General features: G+C 43.9%; 1 protein-coding gene across 1 annotated transcript in view; it reads right to left on the reverse strand.

The window, feature by feature from the left end:
* Positions 1–12,247: 12,247 nt before the first annotated feature.
* PRSS23 (serine protease 23) overlaps positions 12,248–21,549 on the reverse strand; it is a 32,008-nt gene continuing 22,706 nt past the window's right edge. The window contains exon 2 of the mRNA XM_085623149.1: positions 12,248–14,178. Coding sequence (XP_085479275.1) covers positions 13,043–14,167 — 1,125 coding nt within the window. The 5' untranslated portion in view covers positions 14,168–14,178 and the 3' untranslated portion in view covers positions 12,248–13,042. The remainder of the gene's footprint in view (positions 14,179–21,549) is intronic.

A 21,549-nucleotide genomic window follows, 5' to 3' on the forward strand; every position in this document is an offset into this window, starting at 1 on the left:
AATCAAAATCTGACTGACTGTTTTTGTGCTATGTGAAATACAAAAGTCCACGTAAGATGCATGGGAGACCACCCTTTATTCTTTGCACCCTCTTGACTGAAAGCCGCCAACTTTCAATCCTTCACCAATGATTCGCAAAGAGTCATCAAACGGGTACAAAGTTATAATGAGACAAAAATCCGAGGAATTGCTATCCCTGTGTAACCCTAACTATAGCTACAGAGTGGCTCCCACCACATATATATTCACGTTCTATCAGACTATTTTCACTATATTATGATACTTCATATTCTGGCTACAATAGTTTGGTAGGGAATATGCAAACCTGTTTTCTATTCCTACCTAGCCCCATGTGTTTGCCAGGGAAACATAAATGCTGACACCTACTGAGCTACAGAGCTAAGCCCCTCCACTCACAGACAGGCCTGTCTCCAAGCTTCATACAATGCTCCTTTCTCTTCTTGTCTCATTACTCACCAGGTATTCAAGCTTTGCACTTGCAGGTAACAGAGCACACTTCTAGTTACAATAAGCTATTGTGCTCAGGGTGAACCATGAAACTGCCTTGTTTGGAGTGGTCTGTGAGTGCATAATGATAGTATCTGGTAGAGGAGACAGTCTAGCCTTTCCTCCCAGGATGGAGGACTCTTGCTCCTCAAATGCAGCAAAAGAGAAGCGTTCCTGAGTGCTGCAATATAAAACAGGGGCATTTAGACTAACTCGGTATGCAGTTGAGTACATCCTGGGTATAGGAGCTGAAAGTTTAACAAGACATCATTTAGTCGAAGTTTTATCTTCGTTAACCCTGCAGCAGCAGATGAAACATGCATCAGCGGCAGAAAGAACCTTTTCCCTCACAGTCATGGTATGTGTTTTTTTAACACAATATAAAAACCATGCGCTTTTCATACATTTTTGACATCAGTATAAGATTAAACAAATTCAAGTAACAAAGGCCGGGGTGGAGAGCACTCAGCTATAGCAAGACATAGTCATTTATATATTGACTTTACTCTCAACAACTATTAAACATCGGCGAGAGAAAATAATTACACTAAGCTTCAGGAATGCTAGGAAACAAGTTTAAAGGAAACTAGTTGAACAGAAAAACTCGTTAACTTTAAAGTAATTAATTAGTGTGTGTGTGTGGTTAACAGTGAGCAATGGAGTGCATAGACAATTTTGAGGCATGGTGGTTTAGGCAACCCAATACACTAATACAACCTGGGTCAGTAATAGAGCCGAAGAATTACACAAATACGTCTAAGTGAACCCCATTCTCAGCATGACAACTCTATGAGAGAGCACTCCCTTCAACAGGACCCATCAATCACTTAAGGTGGTTAATTGTTTTTATCATCTGGGTCTGTATACTCCATCCAGCAGGACCAGTTCATGAAACAGTGACCCGGTCACTTAGCATAGAAGGAGCACCAAAGGAGGATTGTCACCTGATCTCTCACGAATATTGTCTTGGATGAGGTACTACCCATAGAACAAGGTGAGAAATCCTACAAGTCAGCAGTAAAATCATAATAGTGTGAGTTAAAAATGGCTAAGGGTGCCCAAAAGTTCTTTAATAGTAGAGAACCCCTGTCATATTTAAAAAGCAAGATGGCAATATTGCATAAATTAAATTGACATTATGCTATTGTCCAAAGCAAGTACGGTCAACATGTTTCTGCCCTCAATTGATCAATAGTATCTGGGCTTTCATCAGGACCTAAATTACTGCTGTGGTTTTCAGTGAGAAAAACGTGTGTGTAAATTATACAAAAGTGGGGTGCAGATAAAAATTCCTACCGCACCGGTCAAGTTTTTTCAGCAATCAAAACCGGATACCTGTGGAGAAATTTAGAAAAGAAACAAAGACCCAATGTGTAAAACAAGCTCAGCTACAGGTCAAACAAATTCTATGACCAAAAACAAGCATTCACTAATGCTGAATGGCATTCAGTACTGTTCGTTTTGAATTGCACTTACCCATAAACAGTGGGTACAGCCCTCACCTCAACCTGGTCTCAACTCAGGGAAAGGGGCCCCGCTCTAAAAGGAAAGAAATAGTAGGAGAAAGAAAAAACAGGTAATACCTGAAAAAGCCCTCCTCTTCAAAAGCATAGTTTAAAAACCTGAGAATAGCATCAACCAATCCCAGAATGCAAAGGCATGTATGGTACAGGAAAATCTTTGTAAAAGGAATCATTAGAACTGTGCCTCAACTGTAGACACAACGAAATGTTCACTGTCATCTTGGGTGGTAATTGTACCATGCCAGTAGATGTAAAACATAGAGAAAGACACACACTCCTAACCTTTGTTACATGACTCTAGTAAAGATTGTCAAAATAAAATATAAGGTCACGTGTACCAAATGTGCTGGTATACCAAGTAAAAGAAACAAAGTAACCATTGAAAACTACCTCAGGTCCCATGGACCCAGGCATTCAAATTCAAGAAGAAACAAGAAAAGACATGGTCAGAAATAGATATAAAGTTAAGTGTACTGAATGTCCTGATATAGAAAGCAGGGGAAATAAAGTTATCACTTAGAACTCCCTAAGGTCCCATGAAACCAGGCACTCAAATTAACACGCTAGTATATTTAGAACAGACATAATGAAGTCTAGTAACCACCTAGTCAACTAAAGTAAACAAATGAGCACTCACCTATCCGTCGGTACCCCAGGGCGGTCATTGAAGTAAGACCGGAGGCTACACCACGAGACTTCTATAGATGTATCTCTGCTCTGAGATTTCTCATTGCATACAATACCATTAAAGTCAGCATTCATCAATGGGGATACCCAGCAACGTGCAGAACCAGGGGACTATTGCGTTAAACGTACAGTGGTTCTGCCACAACACACTTGTCTTAATATGGATTTCTTCAAATTTCTATACATTTTATGTTAAAAACACAACTGTCTAAACACATGTCTTACTTGGAAAGCACAAGCCGATCGTGTTATTTTAAATAAATCCAAAATGTATATGAAGAAATCATGTATAGTTAAGGTACAGGACATATACACAAGGTCAAAGTGATATAGGGGAAGTGAGGTGTGAGGTACATACATCACAAGCAATTACATTTAGGTACAAAACAATATTTACAACATTACATTCAGAGGTAGAGTGAAAACATATAGTAAATCTCAAGGTGACCTAAAAAATTGCATTCTTTCTGTATTGGTCATATTGGATTGTAATGATTCTAGTTATGCGTTGATGTTTCGACCCTTATATAAGTGCTAATTAAGAGCATCAAACACGGGTCTTCCTCAGGACGAAGAGAGAAGATTATCTTGTGTATAGCCTAGTCGAAGCGAGGTTCCAATAGCTGTATAGGGGGCTTATTAATTGCTTGCTCCTGTAGCTTGTAAGAATCTTCCTGGACGGGCACTCAGACCCTCTGTGGTCATGTATACAATGGCACCCAGAAATTGTCAAAGTGATAGGGGCACTCAGCCTCCTAATCAAGTAATCCTAATTTGAAAGAATCTGCACACGTGCTCGGTATTCCTCTGTGGTCATGTAAACCGTAGCACCCAAAAGTTGTCACAGAGTAAGAGGCACTCAGCCACCTAATCGGACAATCCTGCCTAGAAGGAATTGGCACGTCGTGCTCAGTTCTCCTCTAGGGTGAAGCGCTCGGAGTCGTCACATTAATGTTGAATTTTAGAGGGCCACTCAATCCTCCATGTAGAATCAGGCTCCTAAGATCCCGGAACGAATAGTTTCTGTGGAATCTTAACAATGCTCGAGGCAGCGTAGCACACAGCGCGTCTTCTCAGGGACCATACCATTAAGGCCATTTTCCTTCTACCAGGCCCCTCACTCAATATTTTTTCTAACACAGTTTATGTGCACTTAGAATACCAGGCAAAATTATGTACAATTTAGGAACCTAATTCCTCTTTGGGTTCTGGACAGAAAGTCAAACACTGTTGAGAGCCGAATTATGTTATTCATCTCCTAATTGCCCCCAGAGTCAGGGACACTCACAAAGAATTTCCCAGATGATTTAGCAATATCTCTGTTGTTCTTGTACACAAGAGAACTAGAATTGTGTTGTTCTACTACTACTGGCTGAGTTTGCCTATAATAACATTAGTCATTCAGTTGAATCAGGTAGTTCTCTTGGGAACTATGGCATTGGGGAGGGGGCTTGTGAATTACCAAGAGCATGCACTCACATGTACTATAAGGAGATTTTACTGATGATTCCCCTTGTTTCATTTCAGTCCCCTTGGTAGCACTGCTGTCTAATTCCCCACCCCTGGGGATAGTCCTTATTGTCCAGTCTGACCTACTGGTGAGCGCTTGTCCCTTAATGGGGTAGGAAGTTGCTACATTGGATCCACTCCTAGAAGTATATCTGTCTCCAGCCTCCAGAACCGGATACCCTGCAGGCAAATTTTACTTCTTGCTTTCGATGCAATTAAAATGAGCATGTCTTTGGTCAGTGTGCTTTTCTACATATTGTGTAGTTGCATTAGGTTCTATCATATTCTACACTATGATTGAACCTACAAATCCATCCTTCAGGGCACAGGACTCCATCCTAATCAGGATCTCTTGGAGCTGCATTAATGGAAACTGGTGTCTTTTTTAATTCTGTGCTTCCGCGTTAACCCCTTTAAAATAAACTGTGGTTCACAGAATAGAGTATTGTGATTCATACAGGAAGTCATTCTATCAATCCAACAAATCACTTGCACCAAAACGGACCAATTGTGAGTTTCATCACTCATTCTCTACTCTTATGTTGCTATAATCCGGGTGAGAATATCTGAGGCATCCCATGGAAGCAATGGACACTCAGCGCCTCAACGGTGACGAGGAGCACAATGACATCAGTGAGTAAACCAGCCAGGTAGCTTTGCCATTAATTGATAGCCATGGATTTTTGAACAAACATCCTTGCTATGTGTGATGGTATTTCCTTTGATCGAAGGATGTAGATATAATACCAACTGCTGGTGGCTTTATCCTCACTGACAAAACATTAAATTGCTTAATGATGATCAGGTCTGAGCCTAGCTTTTACAAAGGTTGTCTGGTGAATCATTTATCTCTGTTGCTACTTGAACCTCTGCACCCCTAGAATCTCAATTCCTACCAAGGACTTTCCTTTCAAGAGAGAGGGTGTTCCTGACACCCCTTGAGAAAGAGAAGCATTACATAAATCCATGCTGTTCTGTCAATGTCCCAATCCTGTGCTGTCTTCTCCTTTCTGCTGAAGGTAGAAGCAGCATTACTTCAGGCACACATAGGGGTACCAATTCTGTACAGTATTTCAGGTTAAGATCCAGCAATTGATGCAGATTTTCAGCCTAGAGTTACATCTAGGACAAAGAATACAGAAAAGAATACAGAAGAGGCTTCAGATGTGAGGGACTGAGATTGCTTTGACAGTGCAGATCTGGACACAGGGGCTGACATCACTTTATTAGTCTTCCCTTTCCTTTTTTCTGCCACTTGAACCTAGGTTTGGGTTGAGCTTTTCCCAGCTGATGCTTTGTTTGGATGAGGGACCAGGAGAGCTGAGCATTGAGAAATCATGCCATCCTTTCAGGCACTGGACCATATAAATGTAGCCTCAAAGTTCTATAACTTAATTTCAAAGTCTCACAACATAGAGGCTGATTAGGCAGGGAGCACACTGGTGTGGTGGATGCACTTTCACCACAGTTCAATGACGACAGACCCCATGTCAATACAGAAGTTGTTGCTGAAAGGCAAAATAACAATGTCCCTGATGAATAGGCAGTTTTCTCCATGCACATAAAGGAATTTTATACATGTTCCTACTCAAAACTATCACGTCTTGCATGACAGTACCAAGCACAAGAAATCAATGGCAGAATCCTTGCCCAAAATGGGGTGGAGCTTTGCAACAGTGCCTTGGTGGCCCTGTGGCAGATGGCCCACTCGGACAAAGGTGTCCGCAGCAGAGGCTTCACTGGTAGAAACCCCCTGTTTCCCCGACTTCTAAATTTGATGGGATATGTGACTTTAGTGTGATGGGACATTGATAATTTGTGGAAGTGCTGTGCTCAGACAAATTCTAATTCATCCCCAACGCCTTAAGAGAAGCATTCAGGTGTTAGCTGCAGCACATCTGCTGTTACCTGTCACATGCTGAAATAAAGCTACCGCATGATACGGAGATAAAACTGAGCTCTTGATCCTAGGCCCACCGACCCCCTCCAATTTGGAGCAGATATGGCCAGTCAGTCTAGGCGACCCCCCCTCACCTAGAGAAAACATAAAAAGCCTGGGGGTATGGCTGGACAAGTCCCTGACTTTTAATACTCAGGCCACTAAAACTTCAGCAATCTGTTTTGGCCTCATTAGGATGCTAAAAAAGATTCTTCCACTGTTACCTTTTGAAGCCAAACAGGTAGTCATTCAAGGCCTAATTCAGTCCCGCATCGATTTCTGCAATGCCCTATATTTGGGGGCACCTGAGTACTGCTTGAACAAACTGCAGCGGATCCAGAACTGCGCTGCGCGCACACTTCTTGGAATCCCCCGCAGAACTCGAATAGAGCCTGGACTAAGAGCCTTGCACTGGCTCCCCGTTAGAGAGAGAATCAAATTTAAATCCATGTGCATTGCTCACCAAGCCAATTGGAAAGCGGGCCCTGCAATCAATCATGCTCTGATTACTCCCTACTGTCCAAAAAAAGAACTTCGCTCCTCTCAGGCTTTTTTAGCAAAAGTTCCTAAGATTAAGAGATCCAGAGCTGGAGGCCGATCCTTTACACACAACGCGCCCAGGCTATGGAACTCACTTCCCTTGCACCTTAGATTTAATCCTAATTTGTTGACCTTCCGGAAACAATTTAAAACTTTCCTCTTTGACTAAGTCTATCCCTTGTTGGTTCTATCTCACTGGAAGATGTGTTCTTGATTTCTAGCGCCTGGATGCCTCAGGGCAACTGTAGCGCTCTACAAATCTTTTCATTTCATTTCATTTCATGATCCATTATGACTGTCCAAATTCCATCCCCCTATTACTAGTAGTTGATCTTAAGACATCATTTTTTACCTCTGTAACATAGGCTGCCTTGATTGCATTTCTTCCTCCTCTTAACCATTAGGTACACGTTATATATCACCCACTAACCCTTAAATTCCCCCCAACCTTAAATAACGGGGTTTCTCCCAGCCCTTTCGGGGGAGGGGTCGTGGCACCCCCTTCTCTGCAAAATCCCGGCAACAGCCAGCAGGTGCTGCCCTTACCGATGCCTCTCTAAAGTCCTGACTATCTCAAGGTGACTATCAAAGGTGGGGAATCCTGGATCTTTTCCAGAAGGGTGCCATTGTTACTGTTCCCGGGGCCGAGTTGGGTCAGGGTTGCTACTCTCTGATGTTCCTGGTGGGGAAGCCGTCAGGGAATTTCTGCCCTATCCTGGATCTCAAGACTGTGAACACCTATGTGCCTTACCGGAGGTTCAAGATGGTGAGTTTGCAGCGGATCCTGCCTCTGATTTCCTCTCGGGCCTTTCTGTCATCCTTGGACCTTTTGGATGCTTATTTCCATATTCCTGTGCATTCTCTCTCCCAACGGTGTTTGCGGTTATTTGCCCTGGATCAGCACTTCCAGTTTTGTATCCTCCCTTTTGGGTTGGCCTCTGCCCCTCGGGTGTTTAGTAAAGTCCTGGCTCCCCTAGTGGGTCTGTTGCATGCTCGAGGGGTGCTTTTGTTTGACTGGTTAATTTCTTCCCCTTCTTTCCTTAAGGCCCTGGAGGATGTGGCGTTGGTGCAGCTTTGCCTGGAGTCCCATGGGTTTCTTGTAAATCACAGCAAGTCCCACCTCATCCCGTCTCAGGAGCTCCAGTTCATCGGCGCTCTCTTCAATACCAGGTGGGGGATGGTGTTTCTTCCTCCGGGTAGCCAGCTCTGACTCCAGTCTCGTTTGGAGTCCCTCCTGTCTGCCTCATCAGCCTCCGCACAGGACTGGTTGTGGGTTCAGGGGGACATGTCTGCTTCTCTCTTTCTGGTTCCTTGGGCTCGCAGACACCTCTACCATCTGGTGTATCACCGTCGGGCTCACTGGGATCTGAGGTCCTAGGACTACGATGCCTCTGTTCCAGTGACTCCCGCCATCTCTCTCCTGCTGCAGTGGTGGCTGGTTCTGGATAACCTGGCTAGGGGGGTGCCTCTGGACCCTCCCCTTCCCTGTACCCTGACTGCCGATGCCAGCCCTTGGGGTTGGGATGCCACCCTCAGGGTTCTTTCTGCTCAGGGTCCTTGGTCCCGCGCGGAGAGCTGGATGTCCTCCAATTGGAAAGAACTGGCTGCTGTGTTCAAGGCTATTCTGTGCTTTACCCCTCACCTGAGGGACGTGTGGGTTCAGGTCCGGACGGACAATCGGGTGGCCTGTGCCTACTTGAATCATTTGGGGGGCACTCACTCTCCTCTGTTAGCTCATGGGCGGAGGCCAATCTGCTGGGTCTGAAGGCTATCTATCTGCTGGGGAGGGAGAATGCGTGCATGGATCAGTTGAGTCGCCTTCTTCCTTCTTCAGTTTCTCTGTCCCTGTCTCCTCTGGTCTTTCAGGAACTGTTGGGGAGGTTCGGGAGGCCCTGGTTGGATCTCTTTGCGTCCCCTCAGGGTGCTCTTCTGCCGAGGTTTTGCGCCCTTCTTCCTTGCGGGGAGGCATGGGGGGTGGTTGCCCTGAGTTTCCCTTGGCCTCCGGGTCTTCTCTACTCTTTTCCTCCCTTTCCCCCTCTCAGTAGGGTTTTGGTGAAGATCAGGTTGGAGCGGGTGGTGGTGCTGTTGGTGGTCCCCTTTTGGCCTCGCCAGTCTTGGTATCCCCTCCTTCTCCGTTAGGCCGTTGCTCCTCCATGGAGGTTCCCACTGTCCCCTTCTCAACTCCGCTTTCCTCACCTGTCTCGCCAGGCTCTCAGCCAGTTGGCGTTCGGGGTTTGGAAATTGAAAGGCGAAGGCTAGTGTCTTTGGGTTGTTCCTATGCGGTGGCCCTGTCTATTCAGAATTCTCAGGGCAGTTCCCTTAAGGTCTACGAGCGTCACTTGCGGTATTTCTCTGCTTGGTGTTCTTCGCGGGGGGTTTCCCTGATTCCTGTGAGTGGGGTTCTGTGCTTGAGTTCCTCAGGGATGGATTTGTGCTTGGGCAGTCCATCTGTACTCTCCGCAGCCAGTGGTCCGCCATTAAGGCTATCCGGGGGGCCGCTCTTGTCTCCTTTGAGTCCTTGGCTTCTTGCCTTCTGCGTAGTTTCTTTCTTCGACGGCCTGTCACTGCTTCTCCTGTTCCCCCCGGGATCTTCCTTTGGTCCTTCATGCATTGCAGCGTTCCCCATTTGAGCCTCTGCCTTCTGTGTCTCTGAAGTTTCTCACCCTGAAGGTTTGTTTTCTGGTGGCCATTACCTCTGGGCACCGTTTGGGGGAGCTTGGCGCATTACTTTGCCAACCTCCCTTCTTGCGTTTCTTCCCTGACAAAGTGGTCCTTCGTCCTAACCCGGCCTTTCTTCCCAAGGTATCCTCTGCATTTCATTTGTCCCAGGATATTGTCCTTTCTGCCTTTTTTCCTGCCCCTCTACGAAGGAGGAGATCCGGCTCCATTCCCTAGATTTGACTTGGGCTCTGGTGATCTACCTTGAGCGTACGGCCTCCTTTCGCAAGGTGGATTTTTTGTTTGTCACCTTTGGGGTTGCCGGCGAGGGTCATCGGCCTACCATGGCTACTCTTTCACGTTGGGTTTGGTCCGCTATCTCCTTGGCCTGCATGCATTCAGGGGTCTCTCTTCCCCTGGTCCTTCAGGGTCGTTCTACCCGGGGTATGTCTGCTTCCTGGGCTTCTTTCAAGGGGGCCTCCTTGAGGGATCTTTGTGCTGCAGCGACTTGGTCCTCCCCCCATGCTTTCATCTCCCATTATAAGTTGCGGATGGGGGAGGTTTTTTCTGGGGATTTTGGTTCCGCTGTCCTTGCGGCTGTTCATTGAGTGTGTGTACTGTATTTGTCTGCAATAAATTTCCTTGCCATTTTTGGTGTCTGCTTCTTTTTGTTCGTCTGGCGCTTGGGTATATGCTCCTGGGTGACTGTGATCAGGAAGACGGAGGAGGAAGGTAATGACTCGGTTACTTACCGGTAATCTTTATTACTCCGAGTCATAGTCTGTCTCGTCACAGTCATGTTCCCTCCCGCCTGCCCTTGAGTGTGGGGGGACGAACAAAATGTTGCTTTCTTTGGGATTTTTCTCTGCTTGTGTATTACCTCCTCTATCCCAGCAACAGTAGTGTGTAGCACTCCCCACATCCTCCATGGAAATTCAAAACAAGATGTCAAGTCTTCATCCTTCTCATCCTTCGTTGATATTCATCGACATGACCTACTGCTGAAACTAGCCAGCTCCCTGGACATGGTAAGGTGTTTGGACCTTGTGTCCTTGTAGGCACAAAACGCCAACCTTTAACTGCAAAAAATGAAGATTACTGATATGAATAATGATCTGTTTGAAAAACAAACCTCAGCAAACCCATCAGATCTTAACAGCCACCACACCATGAGGCCTTACATTTCAAACAAGAATAATAAAAAACGACATCACACGTCAGGCTTCAGGCCAGCTCACAGCATGGAAAGTGCTGTCATTAAAGTGGTGAAAGATAAGGATAAAGCAAGACCTGCCAACTGAGTCTCTGCGACTACTGTTTTATTTTGTATGAAGATCATGGATCACTCTTCAACACCCTGAAGAAAGAAAAAGCATATCGTAGTCTATTGCAAGGTTTTGAGTTTCTTCACTTCTTCTCAAAAATACAACTGTTCAACAATTCATAAAGACTATGTCTGTGAAGGTCATCTCACTTGATAAAAAATGCTCCATACTTTTCAAGATCGACTACAGTAATGGTGTGTTGACAGCCCTTCCTAAGTACAAATTGGCCCTTCTAAAGGCTATGCAATGTTCTGCAGCCCGTCATTTCTCAGGCCCTCACTTCCTCGACTACACAACCCCATGTTTGCACTTCACTAGGCTGGCTCCAGAGGAAGGCCATATATATATAAATTCAATATAGACTGCCTCACTAACAAATGAATAAACCCTAAGTCTTTAAGATCCAACCCCTTTAGACTAACCAACCCTGCTGGCATGCTTGAGGCATGCACAAAGGATAGGCAATGTTTGGAAAGTCAGAGATTCAGGAAATATTCCTTCCTGAACAACATTCCTAAATCTAGAATGTGTTCCCACCAAACCCCTTCTGGAAAAGCTATGTCTCTCAGGCTCTTGACAAAGGAACGTGCAACCATCATTTTTAATACATACATCACTGGAATGCTCCACCCTCAGTTCATGAGCCATTACCACTCTCAAACTAGAGTGGTGAAAGATCTAATAAGCTCAATGATCAGGAAGATCTAGATATTTACTCAGGAATAAACCAATGCATTTGGCCAACCCACGGCTTTACGTTGTTGAGGTGAAGCCGCATCACATCATGGGTTCTGTTGAAGAGCCTAGAAACAAGACAGGCTCTTGAGCCATTTGGATAGCCAGATCATCGATAATATTTTGATGCATCTTCTCGATGTCTCTCTTGAACAGTTATAGAGCAATAGGTTGGAGCAATGTTTTGGACTGTACCCTACCTTCGCACATGCCTGTGCACTACTTCCACTCTCTATTCTCCTTCAGGATACTCCAATGCCCATCCAGTAGTGGTTTCACCACTGATAGGTTCATCTTTACGATTAGCAAGCATGATCACTTCCTTACCATGCAATGCACACACTCTCTTGTTATCAGGAATCCATATGGTGTACTGTAAACTCTGGTGTTTCCATTAGAGCTGTCCCCTCCATTCCTGGATCTCCTCCTGTGCAGCAGTCTAATGCAGAGGGGAGATCACGATACACCCTGTTCGTAAACAGGTCTAAATGTGCAGGCTTCCAAACCAATGTCTTCTCTCCCTAATATCTCATTAATCACCTGATTTTAAGAAGTATGTACTTACCATGAAAATACCCACTGTTGAGGTTTTACTCAACACTTAAATAGTGACAACTAACAGTATGTCTTTACGTCAGCCTAGAGGCTACATGTATAGTTTTCTTCCAGTCCATAAATAGTATGGAGGACAGCATGTGCTTTTAAAGTACTGACTGAACATTACAGCACCATATTGTACAGAAAAACAGAATAGAATCAGTAGCCACATTTATAGATCCAGTAAAATAAATATTTATAGATATCAATATATTAATGCAAAACAATTTTCATAAAGGAATGCATTTTATTTCAACGTGTTAAGCTAAAAACAGTGGTCTGCAAACTGGGATCTGGATGTTAAAGTCGTTCCCGTCCCTGCAATGAGTGAGGCCTGAGGAGCAAAACAAAAGCACAGAACAGACATAAAAATTAAAGATATCAAAAACTAAACAATGTATGAACCTGAAGCAATATCAGACGGCTTCATAAAAATAGAAAGTGCTGACAGGCACACAGAACAAAACAAAGAAAAGTGAAATTCATAAAGCATATATTGGGCATTACGTCTGCAGACGTTGCAGGTCCTGAGAACATGTTTTTCATTTATTAAGATAATTATCCTAAAGGCAATTTAAAAACATTGCCAGGTCAATTTTAGTTGGGCAGTGTAAAAAGCACCCTACGATATTACAGACATACGAATGGTAAAACAAAAAATGCGGAATGATTCCACACAATTATTTCCTTATAATGTTTCTAATATCAGTGTATACTTTGAAAACTTAGAAATATTTTCATGTGCTTTGCAACAGAAAAAGGAGGATTAACTTGCGGTGCTGAAAATTTAGGATTTTTGGAAACTTTTTGCTTATTCGTGCTTTTTCTTTTGTCCTTTGTGTAGTTTTTTTGGCAGCTTAAGTAAAGTCAGGCATTAAATATCCAGTCACTGGATCACTTTTTGTAAATTACGAGTCAAATACAAGAATATAAAATACACTTTGGGCAAACAAAGTTTGGCTTTCCTAGAACAGGAGATTAGGTCACTGAAGTGCTTTTGTTCATACGAGATGTGATTTGGCTTATCCATCCCTACAGTCAGCATAGTTGCCCTTGATCCAGTAACAGATCTGCGCGTACTTCAGTGGGGTAATGCGAACCGCCACATTATAATCCTGAGGCACCCCGTTGTTGTCCACCCATTGGTTCCCTGAGAAGATTCCAATGATCTTACGCTCCCATTTCTGCTTGGGTCTCTTCCACATTCTCACATACACCCCTGAGCCGCTGGCCCCCGGCTGGGCATCGCACTGCTGATACAGAAGGTCGTAGGTCTCATCTTTTACATCGCAGAAGCGGTACACCAGGTTGCCAGGTCTGTCGTTGTCATACCCAGAGAAGTGAATCCTTCCTCCAGGAAGCTGTTTCCCAGACGGGCTAATTCCAATCTTCATGAACTTCCGCTTGTGTGGTTTCTTGAGTTCTAATAGGGCGTAGTCATAATCCATGCCAATGTCGTTTGCATTTCCTTCAATCCAACCTTTTGGGACATGCGTCCTCTTGACACGGATCCATTGGAACTTCATTTTTTCAGGAAATGCTGGATTCTTTGGATCCAATTTTTTGCCCCCATCCTTCACTTTGGGTTTCATGAATCCCACCCTAAGTTTCTGTGCTCCTTTCACATAACTTTTGCCATCATGGATACAGTGGGCTGCGGTGAGAACATGCTTTTCCGCCACCAAAGTCCCCGTGCAGCCTGTGGACAACTTCACGGAAGTAGAAAATGGATAATTCAGCAAAAAGTCCCTGCCAAAAATACTAAATCTGCTATCTTGACCATAAATTTGCCTTTTTGTCCGAGATCTGGCCCTCGAAGACTCACCGCCATTGTTAATGACATAAATGCCTACTTTGGTGGCAGTGCGGGATCCATTAGAGTACAAGGTCTCATATGACAAATATTCCTTCAGTTCATTAAACGTTGGCGACGGAGAATGCTTGTGACACTCAGGACCACATGGCGATGCAACCTCCAAGTGTGTCTCAGCATTAAACTGTGCTTTGTCCAAATTAAAGGTAGACTGTGGAAGGATTACTGGAACTTTGTAGTTTGGCCATGTGGGCTTCCATCGGGAATTAGAGAGTACGACGTGATGGAAAGTGCATAGATAAAGAACCAGTATTGGCACATCTCTGGCGGCCATGTTGGATACACCTAAGTTAAGCAAAAGAAAATAATTTAGAAGGTACAATTGTGGATCAAAGCAATTATATAAGAAAACATCACATTGGTTACCAGTGGCATTCCCTCTGACCTGTGGGATATTATGTCTTCCAGTGCTGAGTTCCATTGTTTCCCAGACCCCAGTTTCCTTGTCTCCCTGCCCTAATGCCTACGTCAGTTGTAGTCTTATAGTTCACAATGTAAGTGCATCTCTGTATCAGTATTTGAATGTGCTTGCCCAATGTCTGTCTGCCTGCCGTATTGTTCATGTCTCTCTGCCCTAGTGTCTGTGCTTCCCTGGCTCAATGTTTAACTCACCAGTGAGTTTGCTTTCCATCTCATGTCTCTCTTCCCCCAGTGTTGCTGTCTCCCTATTGCTGTGTCAGTATCTCCCAGTTCCAGTGTAACTGCCTCCCTCTCTCATTTATAGGAGTATCTCAGCACTCCGTGTTAATGCCTCCCTAACCCAAGTTTCTACCAGTCCACAGTGGCAGTACCTCTACATTCCACTGTTACTGCATGCTGTCCCAGTTACTCACAGCACTAGTGTCTCCATGCCCCTATTTAGGTTCTTCCAGTCAGTGTTGGTTTCTCCTGTTTCGCTATCCTCAGTGTTTTTAGGTCTCGCCTGGCGAAAGCAGCGCATGCGCTGCACTAGCCAGGAGAGCACCTTTTAGAATCAATTCTGTGAGGGCTCTCATGCACGCATCTGCAATGGACAAAGATGGCTGCTCTCGCCATTTGTCAATTGCAAACAGCATGCGCGTGTCCGTGGGACTGTGGACAGTCCCATGCCATTTTGTTGCCTTAGCAACAAAATGCTGCTTCGCTTGTTTTTTTTTTTTTAAATGTCAGTCCCCCCGGGGCACAAGCAAGCATCCACTTCTGTCTTTTTGCTGCGATCAGCTGTCCTGACAGAAGTGGTTGCCTGCATGTGCCCTGGGGGAACTGCAGGACAGCCGTTAGCATTTGCAATGCAATAGGTCTCGCATTTATGCGAGTTTGAGCTATTGACATTGCAAATGACAATGCCTTTTATTTATGTTTCAAAACGAAAACAAGAATAAAAGGCATTGCCATTTGCAATGCCAATAGCTCAAACTCGAGTAAATGGGAGACCTATTGTATTGCAAATTCCTGTTTTAATTGCAAATGTTTCTGTTTTATATCAAAAATAAATGTAGCAAAGCCACAATAGGCACACATACAAATGTAGAAAGCAGAAACATATAATTGCATGCACAAGAACAATGTAAGTAATTAAACTCTTTCGAAAACATTTTGTTATGCAGCACACTAATTTACTCTAGAGGAAAAAACATTTATATATTGACTAGGTTGCAGTCCTCAACATTATCCAGATTCATTACATCAACACTGTACGAATTCTGTTTTTTGGGTTGTGCATTGAGGTGATGTGCCTTTCCATAAATATAGTAACCAATTTAGCCAATTTTGCTGAACTCACTCTGAAGGAACCCAACACCAAGAGAACCAGTATGACCTGGTCCCAGCTCTCTCTAATAAAGAAACAGAAACCCTTTCTCTCCGAAAACAACTTTGGAACTGCAATTCAAGACCTAAAACTCTTAATTCTGGACTGTGGCAATGTCCTGATCTTTGACAAAACATGATTACCCCCCTCCCCACAAGGATTATTCTATGTGCCACAACACATTTTACCTAGAGTTTGAAGAGATGCGATCTCACTCATACATATACACCAGCCCGCACCATCTTCAAAACCAACTGCATCATCTACAAAGCCATCATGTGTGACACCCCTGTCTATCTGGTTGACAAGCTCTTGACACACCTGTATCCAAGACCCAAACAAACTGGAGATGAAGAAGTACAAAAAAAAAAAAAAAAAATAGCATGCCATCGTAATCTTTGCACCCAGCATCTGAAACAACATCATGATGTAGTAACAGTTCACTTGTACTCCTAGGAACCAGCTAACCCTTCATTCACATGTTTACTGTGTCCTCGCCTTTGGAAATGTAAAGCACTCTCTTGCCTTTCACTTAGGTTCACACCATACAAATTCACATAAACACAGATAACTTCTGTGTATGTCTGTCATAAGAATCCACAAAGTGTGCAAGCAGTATTAAATTTAAATATGTAGTGTCAGCAGTAGATTTCTTTTACATCACCTACATGTGTAGAAAAAGACTAGTGGGTGGCCTGAAAAACATCTATATGGAACTGCAGGCTAAAAAAAGAAATACTGTTATACATGTGATTTTTTGTCTCAAAAGAGGGAGCAGACACGAAGAAACTAGTTGACCAAATGATAAAGATGGGGGGTGCAGGCCAGGAATAGAGCTGTTCCCAGTACAGATATTAGGAATGTCCCTATCTTGTTCTTTGTCAGACTGCAGTCCTTACTACCACCCAAACTGAAGAACATGCTGGCCCCATTCCACAAGCCTTCTTAAAGGTGCCACGTCAAGCCAAGCATTTGTTTAGATTGGAGTTTATTCCTTACTTCAGGCCAGTCCCAAAACTGACTGACAATCCCTTTAAATGTTGGAATCAGATGTGGAGGCGTTTTGATAGATGGTCCACATTGTAAGACCCAAGCAGGAAACGATTACCTCTAACTCAATTCAATTCAAAAAGCTTTATTCAGTTGGAAAAGTACAACCATATAAGCACACAAACACATAAAACAATTTTTAAAATTTACATGTAATATAAGAGGACCTGTTACATAAAATACACTATATTTTATACATAAGTATAAACAGATTTGCATGGTAAAAATAGAAGGTCCTTCAAAGAAAGTGCAAATACACATAAAGTAGCAAAGTGCCGTGCATAAAATATTATAAAAGCAGTAAGGGCCAAAAGTGCAGGTGCAGCTCATACAGACCTCAAACTATTAGAGTGCATAGAGAATTACAAACAGTACTAAACAGAAGTGCAAAATACGCAGAACAACAACAATTATACTGGAATGACTATATTCTTCCTTATAAAAACACATTTTATCATATATGTTGCAGTAAAAAAACAAATGTCAGGGCTATCCAGAGTAGTTAATAATTTCAGTGCAGATTTAGTGGACCGAACATTATATTTTAAAAAGATGGGTTTTAGATAAGATCTCCTAAAATGGGTATAACCTCTAACTCAAAAAAGGTGGAAGGGTTTCATTTACTCCCATTTCTGAACAGGTGAGATGGCCTCACTAAGTTTAAATCTGGCAAAAAAATGTCAAAACAAACCAAGGGCGCATCTATTCTACAAATATTTTACATTGTTGCATACCAGCGAGTTCTTTCAATTTGAATACATGTGCCTCCTTAGTTTAGCCCCACATTGTAAGCTGTCTTACACTTTGACTCATAAACCCCCTTCTTTTCTGGCACCACAACAGGAGAAAAGGACGATGCAATCTGTTTCTCCCTTTCTGGAATATCTGTACAGCTAAGTGATTCATTTGCCATTTTAAGTCTTGCTAGACAGAGCTTTAGCTGTCTAGTATGAGAGCTCTTTTCATCAATACATCAAAACGAAGTATCGAGAGGTATAAAGAGAGAGCCGGCTTTGGGTCAGCTGTCAGCAGCCATTGGCCTTCATGTGAATTTGATGGGTTGCCATTGCCTGGAAGGGCTGTTTGTCATGGCCATGGCATTTCGAGGATGATTATTTTGCCCCATTTGTGTTCCCATTACATTTTGGTGCTGGGTTCAAGTAGCCATTTTGTTAAACTGCAGAACCAACATAAGATGTAGCTTGAAATTGAGGACCAGTGTGTGTCCTTTGGTACATGTACATTGCCTGCACAGCAAGGGTTTAATTGCTGATTCGTTGCTTTACCACCTGCTGTTTGGGTGCCTATGTCACCATAAATAAAACAATAGTGCAATTCCCCAATCATCCCCGAGTATGTATTTGTTTACTTAGCTGCCATAATTCCAGGTGAAGATGTAAGGGCACATAGGTTTCCCTAAAGCTGCAACAAATTACTGCCCATGCCAATTTGTCTAAAGTATCCACTGAGTGATATCTTGCTGAGAATGACTTTTAAATCACTACTTACACCACAAACTCTCAATTTCAAAACACTGATCTAGCCTACAGCTTAACGATGCTAACCTGGTCTATTAAGTCACTTTGCATGACTTTGCGTCAACGGCACATCCCGTGGGTGGCACATGGATGGTCCCAGGCTCCCACCCATGTTTTTTTTACAAAGTCCTGCACATGCATGCACAAGGCATGTGAAATGTTTTTATTTCCCCAAACGTTGCATGTGTGCTGTACTATACAACACACCTACAAAGTGGGAAAAGTATGTCTAGCCATATTTCATTGTACTGGAAAACAGCCTTCCATTAAAAAACCATGCTAAATGGCACACACACCACACCTGTGCAATGTTGTACAAAGGTATGTGCATGGCACAAGGCAGCCAAATTGTGCGCCAGAGCCTGAGAAGTGTACAACAGCGCCATACGCACTGTCCCGCTCTCTCTCTTTAACGCAACGCCGGGCAGCGATATTGGTTGCTTCACTGAGCTGTGTGCCCCTAAGTGACTAGCAGAAAGAAGTCTGCAGCGCTGCGCACTTCTTTCATGTTACCTCTTCTTGCCTATGTGGAATATTTTCTCTGTTGCTCTGCTGGTGTACTTTGTTTTGTCATACTACTACGGCCTGCTGTAGGTACGATTTCTCACGTCTATTACTGTACACTCTGACCACTAGAGGGCAGCGTTGGCCAAGTATCGCAAACAGCCGGCATTTCTGCCTATCGCTCAACTGCTCTGCAATTCTGTCCACTGGTTGCAGAGGCCACTGAGGCTTGCAGGAACTGTGTCATAAGGAAAGCCTCTACTTAATATGCTCTGGCACCAGCCAATACAAAATTGTTTCTACAACTTCTGTCCATGTGTTATGAGCTTTAAACCTCACTCTGGCCACACATCAAGGGTGCGCAAACAACATTTCACACAAGCAGCTGGGTTTATCTGCTTGTTCAAATCCTATTAAATATACTAAATAAATTGTTTTTCGTGCAAAGGTATTAGACACCCGGCCAGTAATCGGAAGCCAGGTCTGGGCTGTGTTAATTGCCCCAGCTTTACAGCTTTAAGCAATTAATTGGAGCTTAGACTCACTAAGCGGCTGTTAAGAACATGGTGTTTACGTCACGGTCAAAATACATTTTCATAACTCATTTTACTTCAAATATTTTAATTTCTATTTTAGTTGTGTATAACTGATTCTATGCCTTGTCTAACTCGGGCTGTGGGGCCCGAGCAAAGCAAAATAAAAACTGTAATTGAATCAGAGCCCTCTGAGTTGATGTTTGTCCTTGGGCTACTGAAGAAACAAAAATTGAAATGCCTTCCTATCACACGCTTGAGCTGCAATGCAACGTCACCGGATGTCCGCTTTCTGACACCGGAACGGATCGATACAGTTGTTTGTGAGTGGTGTCCCAGGGCCGAAGACGACTATTCACCCCAAGACCTCAATATGATGGAGGACGGACACCATCAACAGGCCATCAGTGGCGGTCTGCCCGACATCCAGGGCAATTGTCCGACCGGTGGACTAAGATACCGGCAGTCAGAGCGTAGGGGGGGGAGACTGCCCACTCCGACAGGCTCAAGGTGTCTGTCGGAACAGCAGTCGGACAGTAATCTCTACAATGTAGGCGGTGCCTGCTCAGGCACCTACCGTATGAATTACGATTCAGTTTCACACAACCTTTTCATGGCGGTCCCACCTCCATGGTAAGGCTGCCAGAAAGGGGTTGTGGAGGCTCCTAGCAGGGCCCCCTCCCCCATGTGCCACAGCTAAGGGGCCAGGGAGGCGCATGTGGTGCCCCCAAACATCCATGCACCGTGTGTGCCTGGCACACGGTGCATGGATGTTTGCGAACATGCCTTTCTCTACTGCGGCTCGTGTTGCAGCCCTTTTCCAGGCCGCAGCCCAAACCGCAATAGAAAACTGCATGCTTCTGACCGCCTACACGGCCGTCGTATTATAATATGGCAGGTGGAACAGCTGACTACATGTTGGGCGGTCTCCAGCCCGCAGCGATGGCAGTCGCACACTCGTCCGACCGCCATCATAATGAGACCCCCAGTTACTGCTGATATCGTTTAAATTTACCTTATCAAATGTTTTATTTCATATGGCCAAGGATAATGGTGGAATAGGCACTGTTCAATAAATATCTTGGTGCCTGCAGATTTGCGTTCTTCTTCATTGGTTAATTTATAAAAACAATAGTGCCAGGGCCCTCGTCTGGGGGACACTACAGCTTGCACCATCCTTTGCCCCTGCCAGTGCTCCCAATGACAGTGCTCACACAACAGCTACCTATCACACTCTTACAAGTGTGACAATTCATAGTATTCCAGGCCTTCAAAGCTATAAGAATGGCTTGGCAGGCAGGTATTAGTCATTATAAATGTAAATTGAATTAATAAACAGCTGTTGTGCTCATACCGAAATTAGGCAGACAGTGCCACCATGTGGTGACTATCATAAGCGCCGGTGCTGGCACTTAAATGCCAGTGCTGAGCAACAGAAACCACTGGCGCAAATTTAGCATTGTTATTCTTCGTCCAGTAAGATTTGATTCATGAATTTGTCAAGAACAGGATTTTATTTCAGATAAATAAGGGAGGTTTCTTACATATGATTGTTACAGGATGCGTTTTTTCTCCAGTCCACCCCTCTCACACCAACCATTTCATCCACTTAAAAAAAAACCTGTTTTTACCATAGCTTAGACTAGAGAATGAATACCTTGCTGATTGATGCAAAGCAAATCAAGCGGTTTTTAACCCAAACCAGATGCATCACTTTGTGTTGCTGTGAGTCACTTTGTGAAGCGCAAAGCAATAGTAAATCTTGGTCTCAGTTGGGCAATAAGTATTACATATATCTGTACAATAAGTCAGATTTATTTGAAAATATTGCCCCAAATTAGCGCTAACATTGAAATCACATAGCAAGTAAATTATCTTTGCACATAACAAAAGAGCGAGGCCATCAGTTCCACAGCCTTCCTCCGAGCCTCCAGTCTGTGAGTCATCCTCCTGGATGGAGCTGTCTTGGGAGCCCGAGTGGTTCCTGAGCTCATTGGAAAAACCCCTGCTGTCCACCTGATTCAGCAAACTGCCAATGAGTCATTCCATATGAAAGGAACATATCGCCTTCCTCCAATTCATTCCAGCTTTAGGAGATTCCCAAAACATTCTATAAACAGTTCTTCCCTCTGTTCTATGGACCACATGTATGAAAGTATAATTTTGCGATAACCATTTAGCGATTTTTAAGAAATCGATATTTGGTAATCGCAAAATGTAATGTACAAAACAGAAAATAGCG

The sequence above is a fragment of the Triturus cristatus genome, chromosome 8 (assembly GCF_964204655.1).
Source record: "Triturus cristatus chromosome 8, aTriCri1.1, whole genome shotgun sequence".
NCBI lineage: Eukaryota > Metazoa > Chordata > Amphibia > Caudata > Salamandridae > Triturus > Triturus cristatus.